The 18880-nt window shown below is 37.6% G+C and overlaps 1 protein-coding gene across 2 annotated transcripts in view; it reads right to left on the bottom strand.

Moving 5' to 3' along the window:
• Positions 1 to 18864, bottom strand: part of pdcd11 (programmed cell death 11) — a 38500-nt gene extending 19636 nt beyond the window's left edge. Inside the window, exons 1-20 of one of the 2 annotated variants that reach the window (XM_059350879.1) lie at positions 18751 to 18864; positions 17575 to 17697; positions 16760 to 16903; positions 15892 to 16056; positions 15038 to 15199; positions 14160 to 14274; positions 13839 to 14014; positions 11595 to 11702; positions 10039 to 10251; positions 9346 to 9470; positions 9175 to 9235; positions 8463 to 8609; positions 8096 to 8347; positions 7767 to 7892; positions 6575 to 6769; positions 6242 to 6412; positions 4777 to 4990; positions 4543 to 4692; positions 3146 to 3258; positions 657 to 1156 (exon numbers count right to left, since the gene is read on the bottom strand). In XM_059350879.1, coding sequence (XP_059206862.1) covers positions 657 to 1156; positions 3146 to 3258; positions 4543 to 4692; positions 4777 to 4990; positions 6242 to 6412; positions 6575 to 6769; positions 7767 to 7892; positions 8096 to 8347; positions 8463 to 8609; positions 9175 to 9235; positions 9346 to 9470; positions 10039 to 10251; positions 11595 to 11702; positions 13839 to 14014; positions 14160 to 14274; positions 15038 to 15199; positions 15892 to 16056; positions 16760 to 16903; positions 17575 to 17676 — 3239 coding nt within the window. In that variant the 5' untranslated portion in view covers positions 17677 to 17697; positions 18751 to 18864. The remainder of the gene's footprint in view (positions 1 to 656; positions 1157 to 3145; positions 3259 to 4542; positions 4693 to 4776; positions 4991 to 6241; positions 6413 to 6574; positions 6770 to 7766; positions 7893 to 8095; positions 8348 to 8462; positions 8610 to 9174; positions 9236 to 9345; positions 9471 to 10038; positions 10252 to 11594; positions 11703 to 13838; positions 14015 to 14159; positions 14275 to 15037; positions 15200 to 15891; positions 16057 to 16759; positions 16904 to 17574; positions 17698 to 18750) is intronic. The other variant, XM_059350913.1, reaches the window with a different exon arrangement.
• Positions 18865 to 18880: the final 16 nt, after the last annotated feature.

Raw genomic sequence — 18880 nt, 5'->3', positions numbered from 1 at the left:
TTTTCTGTCATTTTGTGTCTTTTTTTGGTCATTTTGATACTGCCTCCATTTTGTTACTTTTTTTTAAGTAATTCAGGGTTTTTTCTGTCATTTTGTGTCTCTAACTAGTCTTTTCTTTTCAGACACCGAGGTTTTATCCATTTCGTTTTACTCATTCTATGATTCCAACCTGTAAAACGAGGCCCGGCAACAGTCTTTACCTGTGACTGGAGACTTCTCGTCCTCCGATGATGATTTAGTAATTCAGGGTTTTTTGTGTCATTTTGTGTCTTTTTCGCGTCATTTTGTGTCTTTTTTGGGTAATTTTATGTCTTTTTTTAGTAATTTAGTTTTTTTCCTGTCATTTTGTGCCTTTTTTTTTGTAATTTTGTGTCTTTTTTTTTAGTAATTCAGGGTTTTTTGTGTCATTTTGTGTCTTTTTTTGGTCATTTTGTGTCTTTTTTAAGTAATTTAGTTTTTTTCTGTCATTTTGTGTCTTTTTTTGGTCATTTTGATACTGCCTCCATTTTGTTACTTTTTTTAAGTAATTCAGGGTTTTTTCTGTCATTTTGTGTCTCTAACTAGTCTTTTCTTTTCAGACACCGAGGTTTTATCCATTTCTTTTTACTCATTCTATGATTCCAACCTGTAAAATGAGGCCCGGCAGCAGTCTTTACCTGTGACTGGAGACTTCTCGTCCTCCGATGACCCTGGCGGTGACCGTACTCCCCACTTTAACCGTGGATGTGGGGAAGGTACCCAGACACACGTCTGTGACCTCCATCACCTCGGACACGTGCACGCTGCCCGTGCTTCCGTCCTCTAGAGTGATTAAAATGGAGGTGGGCTTCACTGTCCGCACTTTACCCTGCACGATGTCACCGAAGCGGTGACCCGTAGAGCTCTCCTGGTTTTCTGAGATTGTGCGATTTCGGTATGGTGCAACACGCGACCATGACACTAGAGGGAGCCCCTGCAGCTCCGCACAGCTGGCTTCTATCACCTCCACGGCCAAAATCATCCCCGCCTTGAGCCTGTCGGACTCGGACATGAAGACCTCATTGAGGTGGTTGCTGGTCTGGATCACAGTCAGCTGGGCCGTATCGCCCAATGACATGACAGCAAAGTCTTTGTCGATGTGCTGCAGCAACCCTGTGTACTTTGTTCCTTCATCCAACTGTGAAAAAACAAATTAAAACACACTTAATGAAAGATCAACATTCAGTGATTATAAAAAAAACTACACTACCGGTCAAAAGTTTTAGAACACCCCAATTTTTCCAGTTTTTTATTGAAATTCAAGCAGTTCAAGTCAAATGAACAGCTTGAAAGGGTACAAAGGTAAGTGGTGAACTGCCAGAGGTAAATAAAAAAAGGTAAGCTTAACCAAAACTGAAAAATAATGTACATTTCAGAATTATACAAGTAGGCCTTTTTCAGGGAACAAGAAATGGGTTAACAACTTAACTCTATGGAGTCTTGGGCTATTTTGTCCATTTTTGAATTATTTTCATGTCTTTGTAAGTCATTTTGTGTCTTTTTTGGTCATTTTGTTTCTTTTTTTAGTCATTTTGTGTCTTTTGGTGTCTTTTTTTGTCATTTTGTGTCTTTTTTTGTCCTTAAGTCCAACATAAAATGTGATTTTGAATCTTTTTTTTTTTTTTACTTTCAAAACACTATCATGCTCAATCAAGAATTTTAAATGTTGCAAATGTGCATTAATTTTAGAGTACACTGAGACATTAAACTGCATAATTTTCAATTTAATTCTGGTAAAGTTGGTGTGTTCTAAAACTTTTGACCAGTAGTGTATATTTGTACATTTAATACATTAATAGTGGTGTTGCCAAATGTTCAGTCCGACTTTCCACTGAGTCTAAGGCTCCGTTTACATGATGACGGTCTGAACAGAAGACGCAAAAGTGGCGTCATGTCTTCACTTTTTATTCCTCGTTTAGACGAGCGTTTTCAGGAGGAAATCTGCTGCATACGGTGACGCAAAAGTGTGTGAAATTGGATTGTATGCAGCCAGGCGGCATCACTTAAAGCGATAAGAGCATCTTTGGGCATGCAGAAGTTTTCACGCCACACATTTTCATCAGCTACTCCTTCCACAAAGTTCTCCACCATCACTAGATCTCCCAGGTCTCGTTCACAGCCGTCTGGCTCCTCCCACCAATCGGTGCATCCTAAATGTGATGGAGGTAATTCCAGATCCTTCTCTGTTCACTAATACTATCTGTACATATCCTGGACATTTGGTGGAAAGACTCCTGTAAGTTTATTAGAGCTGCCAGAGCAGCTTGAAGGTCCCACCATGGAAATAATCCCACATGTTTCTTTATTTCCTGTACTGGCACATGTACACTACTGGTCAAAAGTTTTAGAACACACCAACTTTTCCAGAATTTAATTGAAAATGATGCATTTTAATGTCTCAGTTTACTCTGAAATTAATGCACATTTGCAACATTTAAAATTCTTTATTGAGCATGATAGTGTTTTGAAAGTAAAAAAAAGATTCAAAATCACATTTTATGTTGGACTAAAGGACTAAAAAAAGACACAAAATGACAAAAAAAGACACAAAAAGACACAAAATGACTTACAAAGACATGAAAAGAATTCAAAAATGGACAAAATAGCCCAAGACTCCATAGAGTTAAGTTGTTAACCCATTTCTTGTTCCCTGAAAAAGGCCTACTTGTATAATTCTGAAATGTACATTATTTTTCAGTTTTGGTTAAGCTTACCTTTTTTTATTTACCTCTGGCAGTTCACCACTTACCTTTGTACCCTTTCAAGCTGTTCATTTGACTTGAACTGCTTGAATTTCAATAAAAAACTGGAAAAATTGGGGTGTTCTAAAACTTTTGACCGGTAGTGTATGTGACGTGAGCAGATCAGATCAGAGTTTTGTGTCTTGTCAGTGTAGACGACACGCTACGGCGGAGCGGATTCAACTTTTCCACTTTGGAGGGTGGTTTCAGATTTTTCTGTTTTTAAGCCCCAAAAACGCCGTCACCGTCTAAACGAAAGGCACTTCCGATAAAATATTTTGTCGTTTTTTACCCTCAATCGTCCTCATTTCAACTGGGCCTAAAAGTCAAAACATTTCCAAAGTTTTGAAACACCAAAATGGCATTTTAAGAGAAGAAATACTCACAGATTTCTTCTTCGCCAAGAACTTGGAAAGGAGGGACACGTGGACACAAGTGGACAGGATGTCAACACAGAGGACAACCGCAGTCACTTTCTGTCCAGGATCCAACTTACAACCTGAAAACAGAGTTTACCTTAAGTCGTTTTGAAAGAAATATACAAACATGCTAAAGGTAACAATGAAATATGGGATAGATGACAAAAGCAGCACACTACAGGGAGGACTTCATAGCTCACAGCTTAGGGGCCACACTACAGATTTTACACATAAAGATCTGTTGACCAGTCATGGTTAGTACGACAACAGTTATATAATGTCCTCTGTGGCTCTGGAGGGAACTCTTTAAAACCTGAGAAAATGATTCAAGTAACTTGGGTGTAAGTCTGTGAATTATGTACTCTCAATATCAGTGATTCCCAAATTGTGTGACGTGAGAAAAGTCCAGGTGTGACTCCAAAATACTACATCACAACTTGTCAAGCAATATTGGTCTTCTAAATCATTAGCATCCTCTAGCATCCTAAAGACATTGCAAGAAATGTATGTGATGGCCTTTTTTCTTTATGCAAGATTTGCAACTGTTTCTCAATAAAGACAAACCCGTAGCATGGTGCTGGATAGCCATTATGGTAGTGCCAGCCAAATTATCATGTTTATCAAAATGACTTAATTTGAATAAAAAAAACACTTGCCCTAACCAACTGTAAATTATATGCTTCTGAGTATAAGTGGGATCATTGAATGACTCAGACGAAAAAATTAGTGAAACCTGGACTGAACTGCAGGCTCCTTACACAGACCCAAGAGGAGAGGACAAGAGAGTTTTTACTCGATTGATCTTATTGTTATAATATTGTGCAGTTAAAAACGACACCACAGGGAGTAAAATATTTCTAAATGTTTCTAATTGAACACATACCCATGACATGGTGCTTGGTGGCCATTATGGTAGCATCAACCAAATCATTAGACTTAAACTTTATCAAAATGACTTAGTTTAGATTTGGGGGCTTTGTTATGTCTCTATACTGTTGGTATATTATATGTTTATATTTGTACACATTACATGTATAAAACTGAAAATAAAATATATAAAAATAAAAAAAAGACTTAATTTGACATGTCTGAATCAAAAACCACTTTCCCTTACCAGATCCCGTAAAACAACAAAAACAAACAACTGTAAATTCTATGCTTCTGTGCATAAGTTGGTGAAGCATTGAATGACAGACGAAAAAAATTGTGAAACCTGGACTGAACTGCAGGCGGCTTACACAGACCCAAGAGGAGAGGACAAGAGAGCTTTTGCTCAATAAATGTTATTGTTTATAGATTGTGCAGTTAAAAACAGCAACACAGGGAGTAAAATATTTCTTAAATGTTTCTAACTGAACACATACCCATAACATGGTGCTTGCTGGCCGTTATGGTAGCGCCAGACAACTCATCAGACTTAAAGTTCGCCCCGCTGTCCTTCACAACATCTACTGTCAGCTTCAGCTTCTGACCCACAGGCAGAGCAACCAGCTGCTGGTGGAGATCGCTGTTTTCTGAGAGCAACGACAGAGATAAGAAGATGTTAGACACTGAAGAGAAACTTTGAAATGACGCATTAAAGCCCAATGCAATCATACCTCTCATAGCTAACATTTCAGCCACGGCTCTTCTCTCCTGCAGCCCGTTAATGAGTCTGGTTTGGGCGTTGCCCTCTGGAGAAATGGCCTCTGACATTTTCAGCGTGACCAGGAAACGCTGCTTCTCCTCGTCCAGGTTGGTCACCTTAGCGATCACCGTCTGACCCGGCTGGAAGGCGTTCGCCGTATCGCTGAGGAACTTGTCGGTCATGGCCTGGAAATAAAAAAAATAGCAAAGCAGAGGAAGAATTTCAGTAGGAAAAACGGACATAGGGGTAGAGATATTCAGTTAAGTAGATGTAAAAAAAAATGTTTAAAAGCACTTTAAAACTAACTAACTTAACACTATTAAAAACTTCTCAGGCATCTCCCAAAAATTCCTTTTTCGCCTCCAACTGGTTCAGAACGCAGCAGCTCGGCTTCTTTCCGGTTTTAACGGACGACATCACATCACCCTGATTTTAGCTTATTTTCACTGGCTTCCTGTTCGTTTTAGGATTGATTTTAAGATTTTACTGATCACTTTTAAAGCTCTTTCAGGTCTGGCTCCTAGCTATTTAACAGAATTACCAACTCTGTACGAGCCGACCCGGGTCCTTAGATCCTCGGGTCCTTCTGACTGTTCCAAAGTCAAAACTAAAAACCAAAGGGGAGCGGGCTTTCTCCAGGAGATAAGGCACGCTGAGTCAGCAACTTCTTTCAAATCACTTCTTAAAACCCACTTTTATAGACTTGTTTTTATGTAATGCTTTCTATCTCACCACTCCTTTTTACTTCTTCAATTTTTTTTTTTTCCACAATAATTTTATTTTCAGTTTATAACACTTTGACATACAGCTTTTACATTCATGTATCGTCATTCAACTTCCATATTTTAAGATAGCTGCATTTACATAGACAGAAAAATAAAAACAAACGAAACATAACACTTCGAACAGGTTCGCTCCTCCTGTTAAAGAAAATGGTAATCTATAGACAATTGAGAATCGTTTGTAATTGGTGTGAATTAAAACACATATATAGAAAAGCAATATGAATCTGACAAGACCGGAATCTGCATTGTCCACAAAGACTAGTTATCCACTTCTTCATCCGTTAAATCTAAGTCTTTAATGTAGTTAATGAAAGGCTCCATATGTCCTCAAATACATGACAAATACTGGATTCCATACATTTCGTGCATACATCTGGTATATTTTTATTATATCTATTTAAATCCATCGGTGTCACATATGTCCGCATTAACTTCTTTACCTTTTACTTTTTTACTCCTTTTACCTTTTATTTTCTGTGTATCTGAGAAAGTCTTGTGGTTGTTCCTGCTCTGTCTCTTATTGTTTTTCTTTTAATATAAGAGTTGTTTTTAGCCTCATGGCATCATTTTCGTTGTGATTGACTGTCAAAGCACTCTGTAAACTGCTGTTTTTAAAAGAAAGGTATATAAATAAAGTTATTATTTACTCACCGACTTGGGTGCCAGGCCAACAAGACCGTACGGGAACTCTACAAAGACGCCGTACGACATGATGTTCTTGATCCAACCAACCAGCTGCATCCCAACGCTGATTTCAGAGAAATCCTTAGCAACGACTCCTTCCTCCAGTGACCATCTCACTGTTGGTTTCTTGGTGAGGGTCTTTAACAGAGGAACAGCTCAGGAAAACAACTTTAGCGTTTTTGATAATTAGGAAATGTACTTCTTGATAAGCAACATAGGACAGCAAAAATATTATCAATGATAGCAGGGTTGAGGTGATCAGAATACTGCAATTTCTACAGACTTTTGTAAAAAGGATACAACATTCTGCTTGTTTTTGTTGACGCAGATGAGGTTTGAGATGTTGTCTCCCTCCTGCAGGCTCTCCCACAGCAGAGGGCAGTTGGACATGTGATCAGAGAGGTGCATTGTGGGTAGTACGGCACGGATCTCCTCAGGGAGGATGGACACCTCCAGACCACTGATCAACTTCTTCAGCACCTTTGCCTCCAGCCTCTACATCAGGGGAAAGGAAGAAGAATTGGCAGTGAGCTAATGTTTAGTGAAGCCTCGATAGATAGAAATCTATTAGTTTTTGTGTCTCAGTCAGCGGGGTGAGACTGTGGAACAAGCTCACTATGGAGCTGAAGCAATGCCCAAACATGAAACAGTTTAAAACGAGGTACAAAGACACTATTTTCCAGAGGTACATGGATGAGGGAGATGTTGGGTAGCACCAGGTGTTATGAGGATACTGTGTTTATTTATTTTGATCTTTTTACACTGGTTGTCATTTTGTGTTGTTGTTCTTTTCCTTGTGTTGTTGTTTCTTTTCCTTTCATATGTATGTGTGCGTGTGTTTGGGTATGTATGCAAATGTGGGCGCGTGTATGTATGTATGTATGTATAATTTCGTATAGTATTTGTATAGGTCAATTATATTTATGTTTTTGTAATACAAGACATGTTTAGACAAGGATGTTAACTTGTCATATTTAAGGAGAGGGGGTGGGAGTTTATAAGTTTTACTTCTTCTCACTCCTTTTCCAATATGTATTCTGTCATGTTAAATGTTTTGTCTGACTCTTTTTTTTATTTATTATTATTTGTTTTCATATTCGAAATAAACTTAAATCAAATCTACAACAGAAATTGAAAAATAATAATCATCATCATCCGCTTATAGTGATCAATCTGACCCCGGCAGACATTATTTCAAATCACAACTCAAAACACATCTGTTTAAAACTGCTTATTCCCTTTGATGACTTTTACCCTGTCCAATATGTCTATTGTATTGTATTGTTATTCATTCTGTGTATTTTATTGTATTTTATATTGTATTTTATTGCTGTTTCTTTTCTATCCTTTTGTACGGTGTCCTTGAGTGCCAAGAAAGGCGCCTCCAAATAAAATGTATTATTATTATTATTATTATTATTATTATCACTATAAGCAGCTTCCGCTAAATTAAGAAATACAAAAACCAAGAGGCAGGAAGTCTTCCACTCACCTTTCCCACCTCACAGTCAAACTCCGGCTTGGCAGCTTGTGCTGCGTCTCCCTCCATCGCAGCTTTAAACGACAGCACCATCTTGGCCTGATCGGGGTCACACCTGAGAACTTTAGCCTTCAACACCTGGAAAACCAACGGGAAACAAACAACTCATCAGATTGACAACTAATTACAGTGACGGCAAAATACAGTTTCAGTTAGTTATCGTTTTTTAAAGACTCTCGTTTTTATTTTTATTTCAGTTAATGAAAATGTGTTTTCAATTTTAGTTTTCGTTATTTCGTTAGTTTTCGTTAACTATAATAACCTTGGTTTGATTTCCTCACCTGGCCCACGTAGAAGAGCTCCTCTGGGTTGATGACGGGCTCGGAGCTGAGCTCGCTGAGCGGCACCAGACCTTTGACGTTGTTGTAGAAACGGAAGATGCAGCCGAAGTCTTTGATGCAGACGATGTAGCCGTGGGACACGCGGCCCGGCCGGGCGTCGCTGTAGCTGAGGAAGAGCGGCAGCGAGCTGTCCACCAACGCCTTCTTCCTGCTCAGGTACAGCTTCTTATTCTCCGGGTCCACCGACAGCACCTGGAGGGACACATTCACACATAAAAACAGAGGAATTCAACTAATATCAAAGATGATTTGCAAAAATCTGCCAGACAGCTGAACGTGCAGGTTACAGGTTTGATTCTTGACTGACCCGACATTTGATCTTCATGCCCTCTATGTACTTCTTCTCTGGGTTCTTGAGGACGATATCGGACAGGTGCGTCCGCGGCACCAGGCCTTTAATGTGGTCAGACAGGTGCACCACCATGCCGTGATTCAGCAGGACAGACACCGTCCCCTTGGAAGGTGAGACACAGAAAGAGAAGAAAGACAATTGAAGACATTTGGAGTGTTAGGTGTCGTCTCAGTGCACAGAAAGAAGTGATTTATACAATCTATCAGACAGGAAGTTAACAGAAGGGCTTTATTCTGGCAGTCAATATTTAAAACTTTTACAGATGTTTTTTTCCAAGTACCTGTAGAACCTTCTGCCATTACTGCCATATTTGGAATAACTCCTCAATACTCACCTCAACCGCCAGGCAAAGAATATGATAGCTTTTGCATCTCTCCTCGCTAGGTGATCAATACTTTTTAGGTGGAAGGAGAAACTTTCTCCAACCTTTAAGATGTGGATCAATGATCTTCTACACCACTTGGTATTAGAAAAGATTTGTTATTCTACAAGAGGATGTATTCAAAAATGTTATGCTAATTGGAAACCCTTTTTGAATTATATAGAGAAATTAGATGTCACTAATATTTTTTTTTTTTAAGCGGAAAGGTGCCTTCAATTGCTTTAACAGATTCTATAAAAATCGAAGTCACGTGTGAGAGAGAATTGTTAGATGCTTTATTCTTACCTCTACCACCTGACCGGCCTTCAGATCATGGTATCTATAAAAAGGCTTGTTAATCACACTCCTGAAATCGAGACAAAGAAGGTTGTCAATTCATCAGAAAAGTAGAAAACATTTAAAGAATGAAGTACACGCTTATTAAGGAAGAAGACACATAAATGAGGCGGTACATACTTTCGCAGACTGACAAAATGAATCTGGTCCATGGCGCTGAAGTCCAGGATCCTGCAGGTGTGCTCACTCATGGCCAGCACTCTGTTCTCATTAGACGTCTCTGTAGACTCCTTCAGGTGGTTCCTCTGTCAGAAGGATATATTTTAGGTTATTAACCCATTCAAGCCGGGAATGCATTACCGCATTTCTACCATTAAAACTGGGGGGCGCTGTTGTGTTATTCTACCATTAAAGCCGGGAAAGAGGATACGTCGTTTTGTAGTATTTATAGTTTTTTCCACCTATTTTCAGTCTCTTGGCCAATGAAATGCATCAGTGTCGCAATGCATCATGGGACTTTTCCAGAACTTTTAAATCATCATCAAAAAAAGACACAAAAAGACACAAAATGACTAAAAAAAGACACAAAATAAAAAAAAAGACAAAATGACTAAAAAAAAGACACAAAACACACAACATAACAGGTATAAGCTCTGAAATACTTTATGAATTTCATTTCTATCTGACAGTAGACGTTGACACTTCTGTTGAATTTCGAGGAAAAACTTCAGGTTTTAGGGGGTTTAAAAGGCATCAAAAGGCATTTTTTCCAGCTGTTTTAGGCCAAAATGAGTTAAGCCAATGCTGAGTCAGCAGAATATCTAAAGAGAGCATTTACCGGTCAAAGCACGTCTTAAATATTGAAAGACTCACATGTACGAAGGCCAGAGTCTGGTCTGGCAGCTCCAGCAGGGCTCCAGACATGTGGTGCATTGTGGTCATCTTGCAGTTGTGCACCACCTCCCCGATGCGGTCTCCTCCTGCAGGAGCAGGGTCCACTCTGCTCCCGGGCTGAAGGAGGTAACTGCGCAGGCTGAGGCCCACCAGTTTGGTGGACGGCTCCACATACAGCACACAGGCTCGCACCTGGTCCATACAGAGCAGGCAAGTTTAGACTCCATAGCAGGCTTTTTGGTTGCCAAAAGAATGATTTTGATGAATTGGAAGACACATAAGAGAAATTGTTTTTCATAAGAATAATGGTTACTTGAATTTTTTTATCTCCTTGGAATGGAGCGAATGACCAATTTGATGAATGATGATAATTTTGGAATAAATTGAGAACAAGTTATGGGAATTATCACAGAATTCCAAATGTGAGATGAGGAAGGACCCTTGCTCTGCAGCCCTGTAAGAGCCCACTGTCACATTGTCACCTTGTTTCCATGTAAATTAACTTAAAAAAGATTATGAAATGAACATGATTTTGAAAAGAACAATTAATTGCAATGGTACAGTACATTTTTTTCTATTTTTCAATACATTTTGCTGTGTTATATTATAAGTATATTGCATAATTTTTTTGGCAAGGCTGTAAGGTACTTTTCTTTTTAATTTTGGGAATTAAATCCCAGCTGCATTAATGAGTTTAAAATAAACTGTGTGCTTTAAATACACTTATACCCTTAAGGACAAAAATGTCACATTGAAACCTATTAACCCTTTATCAGGCAAAGAACCATATTTGGTAACTTCATTGGATATCCAAAATGGTAATATTTTGAGAAAAAAGTTGCAAATTTTACTAGATTAAAGTGGCAAATCTACAAGAAAAAAAGTTGCAGATTTAAGAGATTTAAAATGGCAAATCTGTGTGAAAAAAGTCACAGATTTACGAGACAAAAGTGGGAAAAAAGCAACTTTTTCTCGCAGATTCACCACTTTAAATCTCATAAATCTGCTATTTTTTTCTCGTAGATTTGTCACTTTAATCTCGTAAACTTTTTTCTCAAAATATTACCCCCCTCTACACATTCCACAGTCCACATCCTGGGCGTACGTAGTATCCTCCAATATTCTCTCGGGTTGAAATTTGGAATTTGCATTTGTATTTCAATGAGTGTCCTATTAAGGGTTAAGACCACAATTTCTGGACCCACGGCATTACAGCATAAACCTATTCATTCTATTATACCAGGCTTTTCAATCTGGAGCCCTGGTATGTAAATAAACTGGCATTTCAGGGGTTAAAATTCTGAAAATGTAATAATATTTGGTCATGATTATCAGGACTGAAGTTGGTTAAAAGTTTAAACTCAGTGAAAATCTACTCAGCAAGTAAAGCATCTATTTAAGTCAGGCACCGGGGTTAATAGTGTGTGTTTCCATCCAGAATATCAATAAGAGAGACCAGATCAGAATGAACTGAACACAATGGCAGACACTAACGGATATATTTTATAAGCCAACAGGATCCAGGTCAGGTTTACCTCTGCTCCTTCAGTGTAGCTGGATCTCTGTTCTGGCTCCATGTGGAGAAAGTCCACCTGGCCACTGAAGGAGGACAGGAAGTCCAGGATCAGACCATGTTTGGTCACCTGCAACAGAAACACAGAGACATTAATCAAATGAAACAATACAGTCATGGAAGAAAATATTAGACCACTTGTATTAACTTTTAATCCTTACTTCCTCAATTTTCTAAAATTCTTGAAAAATTGTTTGTAAAGAGATTAGATTTTTTTATTGATAAATATGATTTATTGAATGACCATCAGTATGGGTTTAGGAGAAATCGCTCAACATCATTAGCAGTGATGGAATTTGTAGAAAACATTGCAACAGCTATAGATAATAAGCAGTTTGGAGTAGGTGTGTTTATTGATTTGCGTAAAGCATTTGATACGATCGATCACTCTTTACTTCTACAGAAATGTGAACGGTATGGCATAAGAGGTATAGCACAACTTTGGTTAAGAAGTTATTTAAATAATAGGTTTCAATATGTGAGTATTGATGATATTAAATCTCAACTTAAACATGTAACCTGTGGAGTTCCACAAGGATCAGTGTTGGGACCAAAGTTATTCATACTTTACATAAATGATATTTGTACTGTAAGTGATACATTAAAATATGTTATGTTTGCAGATGATACTAATTTATTTTGTTCTGGAGGCAATATAAAGGAGTTGTTAAAAACTGTAGAATTGGAATTGATGAAATTAAACAAATGGTTTGCTTTAAATAAGCTGTCCCTAAATGAAAGTAAAACCAAATTTATGTTGTTTGGTGGTAAAAGGACTAACACTGAGGTAAAAATAAATCTAAATAATGTTGAAATTGAAAGAGTATATGAAACAAAGTTTTTGGGAGTAATAATAGATGATAAAATTTGTTGGAAGCCTCACCTAAAATATATAAAACAGAAATTATCCAAGTCTATTTCTATCCTTTACAAAACAAGAGATCTACTGAATAAGAACTGCCTTCATTTGCTGTACTTTTCACTTGTGTTGCCTTATATGACATACTGTGTTGAAATTTGGGGAAATGCATATAAAACAAACCTAGATCCAATAATTAAACTGCAGAAAAGAGCTATCAGGATAATAAATGAAGTTGGATACCGTGATTCTACAAATCAGCTTTTTATAAGATCACACACGTTAAAATTTCAGGACATTGTATATTCAAAAACATTAGAAATTATGTTTCGAGTGGTAAACATGTCAATTCCTGTTTGTATTCAAAAAATTTTTAAATTAAGGCAGGGGATTTATAACTTAAGGGGGTTGCTAATGTTTGAAACTCAGAAAGTCAGAACTAATCTCAAATATAGATGTGTGTCAGTTTTGGGTGTAAAATTATGGAATGGACTAAATGATGAAATAAAGATGTGTAAATCTATGTTAGTTTTCAAGAAGACTTTAAAATCTAAAATTATCAAGGGTTACAATGAAATTTGATTGAATTTGATTTTTCAGTCTAAGCTATCATGTGTTTTGTAACAATGTGAATTACTCAGTTAATGTAATGTATATAATGTATACATGTAGATGGTACAGGAGAGGCAAAAATAAGCCTTGGGGCTTCAGCCTGTTCCTTTTTCGGTTGCTGTCTGATGGATTCTTTTGTAAAAACATGATTTTATTTTGTTGTCTTTTTTGTTGTTTTTTGTAACCGAAATAAAGTATTCATTCATAAAGTATTCATTCATTCACTTCTGCAATGTGCTGAATTGGCACGATTGTAACGCCGCTATGAAATGTCAGCTAATGTTGCGACCACAATTTTGAGCTAGCATTGATACGCTAATGGCTACTCTTGTAGCTGTAACAAGCAGCGCCGCTAGCATCAGTTAGCCGCTAGCATCAGTTAGCCGCTAGCTTTCGCTAATGACCAAATTTCACCGCTTTCCCGCATTTCCCAACAAAGAAATAAGAGTTATCAGAACTATTGTCCCTTGTTGTGAACCCCAACTTAAAGATATAAGTAACAACAACTCACCAACTTGTTTTTGAGCAGACAACTGGCTTCCTTTGTTGTGCTAACTTACATTATTGCCCTAAATGTCAATAATTTATATTTCCAAGTTTTACCAACTTAAATCACTGTTTTAGGCCAAAAAATACAAGTTGGCTTTTTGCAGTGTGAGGGCAGTTGTAGTTATTACACTGGATTGAATGATGACATGAAACAGTTTAAAGCATATTCATATGTGTCATCTCTACCTTTTTGATGGTAGCTTTGACCAGAAGTCCAGGCTGCAGGTTGGAGAGGTTCCAGCCCTGCTCCGACTCAGCACAGGCCTGGGCTGCTGCTGGGGGGCTGGCAGACAGGCGGACCACCCGCCCGTCGTTCTTCACCTCTTCCACTTGACAAACCACGTTCTGACCCACTTTGAGCTCTGGACACATGAGAACACACAGATGTTTCAGAGATGTACTGACACTCCTCTGTAATCCATTACATTGTTACAGTGTTTTTTGATAAAAGCTGGGAAACAAAGGCATTATTTCCTCTGTAAATGAATGTAAAAAGCTTGGTCATACCTTCTGGGTTATTGTTTCTCACTGCGGTCCGGGGCAGGAACGCTTTGCTTCCACTGAGGCCGATGTCTATTATGTAGCCGTGATCCTCCACACTGTCCACACAGCCACTCAAGGCCTGAGGTGTCACAAATACAATTACAATAAGGTAAAATAAAGTGCTTTACATAAAAAAGGAAAATAGTAATAATAATAATAATAATAATAATAATAATTATTATTATTATTATTATAAAAACAAGAAAACACCCTTCACCCCTGTCCCTCCATCCACCAATCCCATTAAAAACAAAGCACAAACTAAGGAAACACTGGAGGCAGGTTAGAAATTAATTAGATAAAATAAATAAAAATAAAGTAAGGTAAGATAAAAAACAAAACAAAAGTAAATAATAATAATAACACCAAGTAATAAAGCTAGATTGAAAATATATACAGTACAGGCCAAAAGTTTGGACACACCTTCTCATTCAATGCGTTTCCTTTATTTTCATGACTATTGACATTGTAGATTCATCAAAACTATGAATGAACACATGTGGAATTATGTACTTAACAAAAAAGTGTGAAATAACTGAAAACATGTCTTATATTCTAGTAAGCAAAGGGTGGTAACTTTGAGGAATCTAAAATACAAGACATGTTTTCAGTTATTTCACACTTTTTTGTTAAGTACATAATTCCATATGTGTTCATTCATAGTTTTGATGCCTTCAGTGAGAATCTACAATGTAAATAGTCATGAAAATAAAGAAAAACGCATTGAATGAGAAGGTGTGTCCAAACTTTTGGCCTGTACTATATATATATAATAATTTAAAAACCAATAACATAAGTCAAGCTGAATTGTAACAAATAAGTGAATATGATCAATGACTCACCATGCCAGCCTTCAGAGAGCTTGAAGTGAGAGCCTTGTTGACCACCTTTGGGTTGACTGACAGCTGGATGCTCAGAGATCCTCCTTTAGACACGTCCAGCTTGGCCACCACACACCTGAACACCATGCCGGGGTAGAAGAGGAGAGGCAGGGAGCAGTACTCCTGGGAAATAAAAGAGAAACCTCTTACAAGTCACAGAACATGCTGGAATATGAGCAAACTCTTAAAACCGTGAATTACTTTTCCTCTGTTCCTTTTGGTGAACACATAAGCAGTGGACAGGTGCAAGAAAAAGTATGTGAACCCTTTGTTTTCAGCATTAATTTGTCATAAAATGTGATCTGGTAGGTACTCTAGGAAGTTTGCCAATTCCTGACTCCAATTAGCTCTTAATGGAGTCATTAGCGAAATTCACTTTGAATGTTTAATGAATGAGTTCAATAAAAGGGCTAGGGCTTTTATTGTGAAAGGTAAGGAAGAGTGATTTTGTCAGGGCTGAAAGAAGTAGAAAAGTTTTCCTCCTTGGTTCAGACTATGGAGCCCCATAATGTATGTTTTTGAATATGTTGGTTCTACACAACATATATTAACAGTTGGATAGCAAACAGTGTGTATGTTATTCTAGGCCTGGAGGTGGTGGCGCCTCAGATGATCCACATATTTGATGTGTTTTTCTTTTTCAGTGAAATGGGCTAATTGATCGGCGAACGTATCGGCCGTTGCAGATACAAGTAAAAAACACAAATATCGGTCGCCCTCTAGTGTGGACTGTGTATCACAGAGGATATGGTCCACTATAACAAGCCTTTAGCATCTTCAATGGTACATTTTAAATCCTGAGTGTGCAGCCCTACCTCTGTATCTGCTGATTCCAGCTGCTCACTGAGCAGCTTGGTGTACGAGTCACAGATGTTCTTGATGCTCAGGAAGCCCTGCATGCCACAAGGCAGACCGACCGTCACCTCGAAGTCTGTCACCTCCTTCACACAGCCCAGCATCAGGGTGCCCTCCTTCACATTCTGGTAGAAATGCAGAAAAGACACACAGATTAGGGCTGGGCGATATGGCCCTAAAAGAATATCACGATATTTCAGGCTATTTTTGTGATAACGATATTCTTGACGATATTACCAAATACTTAAAAATATATAGAAAATATGATTTTTTTTTAGTCTGTATAAATAAATAAAAATCTAAAATGTAGTGTGAAGTGCAAATCTCAACAGTTGTCAAATACAAAAAAATGTACTCTTGACTCATGAGTATGAGCAAATAATGAAAAAATAACCATTTAGGGGTTCCGGGGGCATATTTTAATGACGTTTTGTAAAGGAGAGTAAAGGTTATTGTATGTTTTATTTAAGGCATCTTATTTTGACAGTCTTCTTGTAAGTTCTGTGGAGGATTCTGTTAACACACTGTGCTCTTATTTTGAAAGCTGCATGTGTTTAGCGACAGGGAGTAAGTAGCTTTTTGTGATTAAAACAACTTTAACCACTACATCAAGAAGTAGGAATGTTGCCAATATCATGAAATGCTTTTTTTTTAACCCTAAAAAAATTATACCGATAATATCGTGAATGATACGATATGGCACACCCCTAGTACAGATAATGTGCTGAATATTTGATTTGATATTTGATTCATTAAAACACATTTTTACTGAGAAACTGGAAATACTGAACACATAATAAATGAGTTCTGGAAGAATTTATTTATTACCTTCATGTGCAGAATTTCCACACACTTGGCTGCTGTATTCAGCGTCAGAGCTCCTCCTTTGCCTGTTTTTGGCTTCTTGAACTTCTTGTCGTCATCTTTGCTCGCCCCCTTCCTTTTCTTCGTTTCGGTTTTTTCTTTTGACTGCTACAGATAGGAAAACTTTATTAATTAACATGTAAATGTAAACACACTTCTATAAAGCTTTTCCCAGCCTTAAGGGGTTTGTCTAGACTAGTAGTTCTCATCCTTTTTGAGTCGTGACCCCCAATCTAACATCCATGTTGTCCGCGACCCCCACTCACTGAACACAATCTCACACGCACAGTTCAGATCACCCAAAAAAGAAACAAAATGACCAAAAAAAGGAAACAAAATGACAAAAAAAGACACAAGATGACCAAAAAATACACAAATTGACCAAAGAAAGACACAAAATGACCCAAAAGAAGAAACAAAAGTACCAAAAAAAGACACAAATGACTAAAAAAAAGATAGAAAATGACCAAAAAAGACACAAATTGACCACAAAATGATCAAAAAAAGACACAAAATGACAAAAAAAAGACACAAAATGACCAAAAAAACCCTGAAATGACCAAAAAAAGACATTAAATGACCAAAAACACATTAACACATGAACACTTTAACACAGTGGAGACAGAGCTGACTTCCAAAATGATTTGGCGACCCCCAGAAATCATCTCGCGACCCCAATTGGTGTCCCAACCCCAAGGTTGAGAATAGCTGGTCTAGACAATGTAGTGTTAAGTATAAAGTGTTTTCACAGTAGCATGGACGGACAGATGGGACTCTACCTGGAACAAGTTGTCCACTTCTGTCCGCTGCACCACTATTTTACTCTCGGTGGGCTTCTTCGCCGTCCCTCCTCGAGGGAAGTCCTCCTCTGCTGATGCCATGTTTGATGTTGTTTTAGATGTCTGAAAAAATGAAATTGTCAATAAACAGATCACTTGAAAACATGCAATCTGCTGATGATACAAAATGTAATCTATCTATAAAAGCAAGAAGCATCTGTGTGTTTATTTTGAAGATTTTTTAATTCATTTTTCAAAATATCATTATTTACGTGTCTGATCGGACGCCTTTTAGGGGAGCTGGATTTCCATGCCTGACTCATCTCATCTGGAAGTCTATTTAGCCTACCTATCTTTAGGAGTTTTAAAGTGCGCTACAAGGTTCGATTTTCCAATAAAACTCGAATAGTTTCCAGCGAATATCAATGTTTAATGTGTATGTGCTGGATGGTGTGCGTACCTTTTGAAAAGTAAGTATTTTATGGAGTTGCAGACGTTGTAGTGGTCTGGATGTAATGTGCAAATTCTGTTATTCACATCCATCTGTTTGTTCTGCATGTAAACTTATTCCCTCCTATATCTGTGTCTGTATATATGTCTAACCATGTTGAATGATTAAGTTTCTTTTTCTTGAAATAACTATTCCTGTGTCTCTTTATATCTCAATGTAAATCCATGCATTACCCAATATACACTTTGTATATTAACAATAGCAAGAGTACTACACCTCATGTACATCCCACTTTCACACACAACCTCATTTGGCTATAATTTAAAAAATCGACTTAATCTCCCACTATATGAATGAAATAATGCAAACATACTCCAAGTATTAGACCCAGTTTGTGTCTCACATGTAACTCAATTTTACATTTAAGACTTGGCTACAAATGCTTATAAATGATGGCATGAGAGCAGCAGCTTTGCTGTCTAATCATACAGTCTAATTATTTACATGCACATCTTATTACCTTAAGCAGCTAGTTGGAAAATATAAACAATCAGTTAGGACCAGTTGCTGATACACATTAAGTTACCACTTTAAATACACGAGACAACATTAGCTAACGTTACCTGTATGGTATACAGCACTTTAGATAAACACGAAGAAAGTTTTCTAGAAGACAACGTGCATTTAAATTATTAGATTAAAACGGTTTATGTCCAAAAACTCACCAAATGGTTATTTCGGTATTTAGTGTGAAATGTTTCCTTGCATTAAATCTCCGGCAGAAACTCACATGTTGTTCAGCAACACGCCATGATTACAACCCGGAAGAAAAACTCTAATGGGCGTTTTAGTCTT

The sequence above is a fragment of the Centropristis striata genome, chromosome 1, assembly GCF_030273125.1.
Source record: "Centropristis striata isolate RG_2023a ecotype Rhode Island chromosome 1, C.striata_1.0, whole genome shotgun sequence".
Classification (NCBI taxonomy): domain Eukaryota; kingdom Metazoa; phylum Chordata; class Actinopteri; order Perciformes; family Serranidae; genus Centropristis; species Centropristis striata.
The sequence above is the reverse complement of the archived record's forward strand: the minus strand, read 5'-3'. Positions and strand labels throughout refer to the sequence as shown.